This window comes from Micropterus salmoides, unplaced genomic scaffold (assembly GCF_014851395.1).
Source record: "Micropterus salmoides isolate LMB-PRFRI ecotype aquatic unplaced genomic scaffold, ASM1485139v1 Ms_hic_scaffold_3, whole genome shotgun sequence".
Taxonomy (NCBI): Eukaryota; Metazoa; Chordata; class Actinopteri; order Centrarchiformes; family Centrarchidae; genus Micropterus; species Micropterus salmoides.
Window position 1 is genome coordinate 16648709 of NW_024042261.1, and position 9378 is coordinate 16658086.

The 9378-nt window shown below is 39.4% G+C and overlaps 1 protein-coding gene across 3 annotated transcripts; it reads left to right on the forward strand.

Annotated features, from left to right (window-relative positions):
- The first annotated feature begins 356 nt into the window (after window positions 1-356).
- On the forward strand, window positions 357-9190 carry LOC119883052 (lysosomal amino acid transporter 1 homolog). Of its 3 annotated transcripts, XM_038693531.1 has the most exons (10): window positions 357-529; window positions 851-907; window positions 991-1244; window positions 1409-1538; window positions 2666-2753; window positions 4052-4161; window positions 4394-4495; window positions 5923-6108; window positions 6796-6951; window positions 7026-9190. In XM_038693531.1, exons 2-9 carry the CDS (start codon window positions 860-862, stop codon window positions 6910-6912), a joined length of 1035 nt encoding a protein of 344 aa, XP_038549459.1. In that variant the 5' UTR covers window positions 357-529; window positions 851-859; the 3' UTR covers window positions 6913-6951; window positions 7026-9190. The 3 variants fall into 3 exon arrangements, with proteins under 3 accessions (XP_038549459.1, XP_038549458.1, XP_038549460.1); XM_038693530.1 differs by having other exon boundaries at window positions 6796-9190; XM_038693532.1 differs by having other exon boundaries at window positions 995-1244; window positions 6796-9190.
- The last annotated feature ends 188 nt before the right edge of the window (window positions 9191-9378 follow it).

Here is a 9378-nt window from a genome sequence, read left to right on the forward strand (position 1 = left end):
AGTTAAATATGTAAAAGTAAGTAAGTTGCCATAAAGCATATTCTAAAATGGCTCCAGGCAATTTTAATGGTACAAGCCATTGCAAAACCATACAGACAACTTTAAAGGATATCTACCTTGTAAATCTCTATTTTTCACTATATATGTGGCAAAACTGCTTGTGGTGAGCTACTCCATGGAATATCATACAAATCAGTCAATGTGGCTACATGTATCTAGGACTGTGTGTAAATTAAACATATTCCAAACGACACATGGGATATGCTCCTTATTATACATTTCGCTAACCAGCATGTTAAACTACAGAAATATTTGTCCTTAAGGATATTATTTTGAAAAGATTCTCACAGGAAGTTGTGATGTGGTCTTGACACTTTGGGGAAATCAAAGATCGACTGTAACAGTAGGAGCTAATCTGTAATGCTCTTTAAAGACTATGCACATCGTTTACAGAGACGTGTGAGGATGTGGGTAAAGTTTAAACAGCCCAACAAACACTCAGCAGTCGGAACCGAATCCATTTTGTCAGGTGAGCGGTTACTGGAAGATAATTTTAGCCATATTTGTTCGTTAGCATCTGATCCTCAAGTCTATGCAAATGTCTGCCGCTAACGTTAATGCATATAAAGCTAAAGTTAGCACGCCGGTATTTATTTTAGAATAAAAAGAGTGTCCTAATTATCAAACATCACCAATATGTTAGGATTCCCCGACATTAAGGCGTAATTACTAATTTTGGATTAACTCTAAAGCAGCAGTAACGCTTCTCACTTGTTCACTATAGTTAACTTACGTGTTTAGATATTTACTTGACAACACTGTCCATGTTTGACTGATGTTCCTCCTGCAGACTCGTCAAATGACAGAACAAGACTTCACACTTCACTTCACAAGACTGTTTTATGAGGTAGGTAGTCTTGGTAGACCTGCTTACACCAGGGTTGGGTTGTGTTTCCCCGGAACAAACACACGTCTATTTACACTTTGGAGGCAGCGGTAGCAGCAGACCCTGCAGGCGGCGGACAGAGCCAGCGTCGCGCCATGGCCACTGCGCGCTTCCCCGGGAAGAGTGTGGACGTGGCAGCCGCCAACTGGACAGCTCCAGCGCCGGGCCGGCCGGTGTGCGTCAACGGGACGCCGTGGATCCTGTACCTGCTGGAGGAGTGTGTGGATAACGTGTGGGAGTACTGCAGCGTGGTGATAGGACTCGTATCAATGTTCTGTTTCCTGCTCTCCACTTTGCCGTAAGTCATATAGCCATTGAGATGAGTACCAGTCTTAGAATAGTCAAGTATTGCCTTGTGAGGTGGCAATCAGTTCTCAGTCATAAAACTGTGCTTTTGTGGTGATGAAATTCATGTTATCTTATCCTAGTTTTATCTATCTATCTACATATCTGTCTATCTAGGCAGGTCTATGTGGCCTATCGGAATGGTAAAGTGGAGGAGGCCATGTCATTTGGCTTTCTTTTCTTCCTCTTCAGTGGAGACCTGACCAACTTTGCAGGCTGCTATCTCACCGGCCAACTGCCCATTCAGGTGAACACACAGCCCTATCTTTCAAGTGTCATTGCTTGTTTCTAACCAACGCAATTGTCATTTTCACACCAAGCGCACACGTTCTTTAAAATAGCAAATGCGCTTGTTAGTCTTAAAATGAGGTGTGGTCAGGCAAATTGTTAGGGTTTAGGATTTCTATCTTTAGGCAACAAAAAGCGATTGCGCAACTGACCAAAAAGCAGGTCTTAAGTCAACAGTGCAGCATTTCACTGTTTTTTGTTATTTTATGGGCGCATTACTCCTGTGGTAAGAGAGATGCTGTGTGCATTTATGCGCACAGGATCAGCATCAGATTGATCAGAATCTAATGTTAATTCACACCCTCCCTTCTTCTACACATCCAAACAGTCTCACAAGCAGTCCAAGTTCATACAATGAAACTGTTTGGAGTAAACCAGCTGTCTTCCTGATCAATCAAGGGCTCCATCAGAGCGTCTCAATTATTTCAGAAGCTAAAAGTTGAAATCGATTCCCTCTGGAGAGTTTCCTCTGTCCTGTCATGACAATACACTTACTGCGCCCACGGAAATGTTTAAAATGATGGACAGTAGCCTCTCTAATCATGAAAGTAAACCATTAAAGAAAACACTCATATGGGAATAAAACACAAAATAAAGTATCCACTGTAGGGGAGAGATGTGACCCATGACCACGTTACAATAGGACCTGTAGTCACTCAGACATGTAACTGCCTAGCCTCACTCATTTTGCGCTGATGAGACCTTGGAGTTTATAAATCTGTACTATGAACTCCATCCTTGTGTTGTTAGTCCCTCTCAGATCTAAGTTGTGGTCATGTATATTTAGTTTGACCAACGGTGATTTGCTTTCTTGTCCCTGTAATTGGTGAGTTATTACATTTCAGACGAGCTGTGCTCAGACTTTGTTGAATTGAAGATGACCCCATCTCAACAGTATTACCAATCACAATCGTTTAAAGGGTGTTCTCATTGTACCCTCCTATTTCCTAGCGCTGTCTGTATGGAGTGAGCCACTAAACACTATGAACTCATCAACTCATAACAACAAATTGTTGTGAGTTAAGTTGCATAATCAAATGTTATTGCTACATTGTAAAATTTCTTCTTCCCATGTCCCTCTCTCAGGTAGTCACAGTGGTGTTCTACATCTTCACAGACCTGATCCTCATCTCCCAGTTTCTCTACTATAAAATCAAAAACAGCTCCAGCAGAAGTAAGCCCTGACATTATCTCTGCTACTGGGATAAAATGGAGCTGGGGAGTGATGGCCGTGCTGTGTGACTCACCCATATCATGACCCTGCAGATTAATGAAAAGCTTAACTAGGAGGAATGCCATATTTCCTGCTGTTGACTGTTTAATTTTAACTGCATGACATCATATAGTGAAAGTTATACCTTGTCAGCTATTAGATTTACAAGTTTATTAGTGATGAACTTTAATTAAATTGCAATCTGCATGTCTAAATACAGCTATATAGACTACACACAACATATCTATAAATGCAAACCTGCTAATATCACTAATACTCAAGAGGACATACATACTTGATTATGAGTCTATAGGATTGTTGTTGTGATGGCAGGAATGAGCTCTCTTTTGTTAGTAGGATAATCATCTTAAGTTATTAAACACCAGCGGTCAACCAAAAAATACATCCGGTTATGATGTAGATTTCAAGACGTGTCTGGTGTTTAAGGGAGAGTGGGGTACAGTTTGTCAGACGTGACATCATTTAACTGCATTATTCTCTGCAGTACAACAATATTAACTTTTAGCTAGTAATGGTTTTAGATTAGATTAGCTGTCATTAAGGATGGGAGAAACGCGTTAACATTTAGAAAAGACGATGGTGACTGAGGACATTTAGGGCTCCAAACTCCCAAAACTTGCACATGGGAGTGCTAACGTCGTTCCACAGCAGCTACACTGACAATGCAGCCTGCAGACGTGCCTGCAGACATTATAAACTGGCCGATTAATCAGTCGATCACTATTAAACACAGTTACTAAACATCATGTGTAAGCATTCCCACTGGACAGAGCTATCTCCCAGAGATACTGAGATTAAGTTTATTTACTTATATTCCAAGACTCGTATTAATGGGCAACGGCTTACTAATAGACTTCCAAAAAGCTGGTGTAGATGTTTTACTTTATGATTGGAAAAACCTGTGTTGTTATGAGGTCCAGCCACCTGCTGACTTCATTGACGATAGAGGCAAGTCCAGTTGGTTTGTACTTAAGAGTGGTGACCACCAAAGCCAAAAGTGCATAACTGCCTAATGACACATAATCATACTGACACTTGTTACTGGCTACTTGTAATGTCACTGATATGAAAAAAACAGAATAAGTGTCTTTTGCTCCTCTCGTGTAAAAACAGTATACACTATGACACTATGTATAGGAGCGTCAGCTAATGCAAAGATGCGTGATTTGGGGGGATTGTTTGTTTGTTTGTGTCTTCACTCTCATTTCTTTTCTTGTTTTTTTGCGTGAGTGCTCTAGAAAGCCCTGTGTTGAAGTGGCTGTGCTTCATGTGGTGTGGCGCTGCTACATTAGTTCTCCTGGCTTTACCCAAACTCATCATAGACAATAGTACAACTTTAGACACCCAGGTATGTAGATTGTGTCCAGTGCACTGTATATATTTGCATCCATGTGATTATGTGTGCAGGCGTTAGATTTAAGGGTTCTTAAAGCAACTTTGTGTTGTTTATTGCCCTGATATTTTCAGGTTTGTTGGATACACGTTAATTCACTTTGGACTGGAGATTGTTTGTACTGTTTCTTTTGTAGTTGCCGCTGTATTGACCATTTCTCCTCTCTTTGTGTCCTCATCTTTACCAGAGTCCAGCTACCTCAAAATCAGAGGAAATCACTGGCTATGTATGTGGCTACATGGCATCTATCTTCTACCTCTCCTCCCGTTTCCCCCAGCTCTATAAAAATGTAAGTGACCGTTTGTTGGTGTGATTAAGTTGAGATGTGGACTTTCCTTTTTTCACAGTAACGTGGTTTGCATGTGAGCAGTGCCATCCTGGAGGTAGACCTTGGCGTTCTCAGGGTCTGATGGAAAACTGTACTTATCATATGTCCGTTAGTCATAAACAGGGGGACTGTGTGTGTTTGAAGACGGGGGGTGGGATTTGTGTGTTTGTGTATACAGTTATGTGTGTCAAAATGAGAACCAGACGTTGAAGACAATGATGCTGTTGTGCTTGGGAAACATCCTGGCTCGACTGCAGCTATTAATCACCAGAGGGGATCGTCTCAGTTCACTGCCACTGCCAGAAAAACGTCTGGGCACACAAACACATACTCCCTTACTATTGGAAATTGTAAAAAGTCAGATTTGCCCCGTGGAAGTTCCGTTCGTGTTCCAACGTGCTTGGTTTTTCTGCAGAAATCCCAGAAAATTTTCATATCACATATCACTTTTAGTGGCAAAGTGGCTGATCCAGTTTGGTGAAACCAAAAATAACAAAAGAAATTGTGTCTGTTATTTATGATTAATCTCAGTATTGCTATGGCAAACACTCGCTGGTTGCCTGGTGTTGTTTGGGTCCAGCACGTGTTGTAATCTACAGGGCATTAACATCGTGTTGCCATGCGAGTTGCCACAACAGGCTATACAACGCCATTAGTCAGTCAAGGTGAAAATGTTTCTTTCGTTTAACAATGTTAGGTGGATGCTGGTCACTGGAAACTTGAATCTGCTTTGAGGTGATTTACTGTGTAATCTGCCATGACACAGACAATACAGTGCTTGTTAGAAAGAATGAATTGTCTTGTCATTGTCTGTTATTATCCCTTCAAAGGATTTGTTTATAGTAATAAAAAAGATAAAATAACACCAGTTTTATCCTTGTTGTCTGTATGTTTGGAGCAGAAGTACAAAGAAAGCAAATTTAACAGGATGTAAAGCTCCAGTAAAACATATCTATATATATAAATATATATATATATATATATGTATAAACAGTACTACTAATAATAATTATAATAATAATAATAATAAAAAGATTATATGTAGGGAGAAACGATTTTCTGCCATTACAAATATTACCTTCATGTCCATATGGGCGGCGTGGTGGTGCAGTGGTTAGCACTGTCGCCTCACAGAAGGTTGTGGGTTGGGGCCTTTCTTTGTGGACTTTGCATGCGGACTAGGTTGATTGGTGACCCTAAATTGTCCTTGGAGTGTCACAGGGCCACACATAGACAATTTGTGCGACCGCCTTTCGCTTTTCCCAAAGTCAGCTGGGATTGGCTCCAGCCCCCCGCGACCCTGTACGCAGGATAAGCAGTTGACGATGGATGGATGGATGGACCTTCATGTATCCTATTAATGAAATGTTGTAAACTATCCATTCTAGTTCCAGCGGCAGTCTACGGAGGGCACCTCCTACATGCTGTTTGCCCTGGCCATGATGGGCAATGGCACGTATGGGTTGAGCGTCATGGTGATCCTGCCTGCACTGAGGGGCTCCAAACAGACCTTCATCATCAAACATCTGGCCTGGCTCATTGGCAGCCTGGGAGTCCTCATACTTGACTTCTTTGTATCCTTTAAAACAAAAGTTCATTCACAAGTTGACTGCACAAAGGCTGTCATATCATATCTGTTTAAGACTTGTTCACATCTATCACTTGGAACCATATCCAGGCATACAGTAAATATCTCGATCATATCCTAGCACATACAGTATTATAATGTAAACTTATTGATGTTAACTTATTGAACATGTCACACACACACATATATATAGGAATAATCACTCTGTATGTATTTATATATACATACAGAGTGATTCAGGAGTTGCCTGATGAGAGTGTACTATTGGTGAGCTGTATCAGAATCAGCTTTATTGCCAGGTGTGTGTACACGTACGAGGAATTTGACTCTGAATTGTAAATGCTCACGATGTGCTTGCTTATACAATAATACAATAACACAATAATATAGTAATAAAATCAAACAAGGGCTACAGTATAGAGAACACGTATATACACACTATAAACAAAAACAAAATAGACAGATTGAGACAATAGTGCAATGAGCAGAGTGCAAAGGATGCAGGAGTAAATTATTAAAAAAATATTATTACCATTATTGTTGTTATTATGTACATGTCAGAGGTGGGTGTGATATACAGGTGCACATACACATACAAGCATTCATGTACACATGTACACAGTGTGATGGAGTACAGTGCAAAGGATGCTGGTATGAGCCTTAACCTAGTCAGGTGACTGCCCAGTTTATCATGTACAGGAAAAACAAGTCTCCTAAAAGCAGCTCACTACTCAGTGTCCCAGAAGTGGAGCCCCTGCTGTGTGAGGAAGTGGAACTGTCGGGCTTATAGGACACAGAGTGGACACAACATGGAGTCAAGAACGCCCTGGTCAGTCTACGGTTTGTTTTTGATCATCCTGTGTGTTCCCAGCGTTCACTGATTTACTCATAACAACTTTACAGAACGGAGATATTGCAGAAGCATTGGAGAAGGTTCCTGTGCACCTTTAGAGTCTCATTCTTCTGCTGTTAAGAGGACAAAAACCATGATCAACTCTAATGTTGTTTACCATTGAAATAAAGGAAGAGCCACAGAAAACATCTGGTTAATCCATTTTCAACACTGGAGAAAGTTAAATTAAAAAAACATGTCTGTCTATATCTCTCTAGGCAGCCAAGTTGGCATCACTGAAGTCTTTATCTGGTTATGAGTACTGTCGTTTTCGATAAATGTTTCTACTGGGATTGCTTGATTTAGTTTTAGACGGAGTAAATGTAGTTTTATTTGCCATTGGAGACCGTACACACCCAGAGGAGGAAGCTTAATGCCAGATGTCTTTTCACAAATGCAAGTGTTAAGAAAGAATGAAGTGCCTGTTATATTTACACATTTTTGACAGGGTAGATACTTTGGATTGCAGTAGTAAGCCAGGATGCATGGTATGGGCTTGTTTTTTTTATTTTTCCTGCCTGATTTGATGTGTGAGTGCCATAATATACGGAGTCTGTGTGAGCACTGTAATAGAGGAACCACCACAGATGTTTCCATGTGAAGTTGGCTTATAGGAAATTGTCATGAGCAAAATACTAGACTCTTATTTCACAGGATGTGAACGTCTGCAGGGGCCATCCTTCCACCTGAAAGATATTAATTTGACTACAGGCGTGTGACAGCCTCATTTCCATTTCAAAGAGATGTTGCTTTTTTCTGCTGTCTTGGTCCAAATTCTCAGCTCTCCTTCAGGAACACATTGTTTGTGCCTTTTTTAAACTAAACACGGTCTTAATATAAATGCGCTATATATATTGATTTCATAACTAAATTATTTTTAAAATTAAACAAAGTTAAATTTTTAAACTATTGACTGGTTTACGTAAGGCGCTGTTTTCTTAGAAACTGTAGTGGGACCTTTTCTCTATGCTACCCCCTCTTCTTAAAATATGATCTGCCTCTGTTAAGTGTTGTGAGTAGTAATGTAATGGCGTCCTATTTTGTAATGTCTTCATGGCATTCAAAGACATATGTTTAAGAAGACATGACCATTCGATAGTGTATTTTAAGATAGATCTGAGAATAGAAACATTGATGGGGTAATGAGGTTCAGGTTTAGAACAAAGATGCTCTTGTCAAGTCAAATTTATTTTGAAAGCATTTTTCCCTTCATAGCTTCATTCCAGTCACTCACAGAGTAACACAAAACAAATACAACATAACTAAGGAGAGGAAAAACAACAGAACAAGCAGTCTTATTGATGAGCTAGATGAGCAGTTTGAGTTAGCGGATATTAATTTAGATCATTAGCAAAACTAACAGCTCTATGTTGTGCTAAATGTTGTTACACATTATGTATGTGCTGCTGTCAGTGTTTAACCCGGTCATCTGCATAATAACTATTATGATTATAAGTACTGTAGTTGCAGAGATCTGCAGATTTCTCTACCTCGTTATAGTGTGGATATGATTCATTTCTCCCAGTGTGCCTGTGGAATTTGGAGCGCAACGCTTCATGTGTGGAAACATGTCTATCTCTACACTGAGTAAAAATTAATCAAGCATATTTTGTAGCATCTCAACATCTATGTTTCGGAAAATAAATGTGAAGGAGTATGTGTTGGTCATTCCTTGTCTATGAACAACGTGACTATTCTTAGCCAGTCAGGGGATGCAATAATGTGGTATATGTAGATACGGGATTTGTTCTGACGTTAGTTACTGCAAAGGGAATTTATTTGCAAATATATGCACTTAGAGTACATTTTAAAACTTTTTTAAGTATTTGCAAATTATTTTTGTATTGCACGATTCATACTTTGATCACTTCTCAGTTATTTCTAAATGAGTCTGATATACTTTTTCAATCTAGCACAAAAAGTATATATTTATTGTATATATAGTATTTCTACTGTATGTAGAAAATTTAGTATTTATAAGACTGTAGTTTTTATCTTAATGGTGATGCTGTATTGCTAAGATGTATTTATATGTAAGTACAACGGGTTTTTTTCCCCATATGCATTTAACTGTTCATGGCCAATTCTATTGTGTATGTAAAACCACTCTGTGTATGATACTTACTGTATACTGTACAAAACTTGAATAAACTGCAATACACAGTGAATCTTCCGATATTTGTCTATGTTGTTTTGAAGAAACAGACATGTCTTGAGAGTGAATGTCTTTAAAGAGCAAAATAAATGATTTTGTATGGATATTAAATCAAGTGTCATGTTATGAATGTAGGCTCTGTTCTATCGTGGCATGAGATGCAACTTTCACGCAGCTAAAATTAATAAATTACACCTCAAATGTGCATA

Bases quoted from the DNA above. Each gene is read 5' to 3' on its own strand.
- LOC119883052 (XM_038693530.1), top strand. From the start codon at position 860: ATGACAGAACAAGACTTCACACTTCACTTCACAAGACTGTTTTATGAG. The intron at 1,245-1,408 runs GTAAGTCATATA...CTGTCTATCTAG, and splicing joins TTCCTGCTCTCCACTTTGCC to GCAGGTCTATGTGGCCTATC. The intron at 6,109-6,795 runs GTATCCTTTAAA...TAACCTAGTCAG, and splicing joins TCCTCATACTTGACTTCTTT to GTGACTGCCCAGTTTATCAT.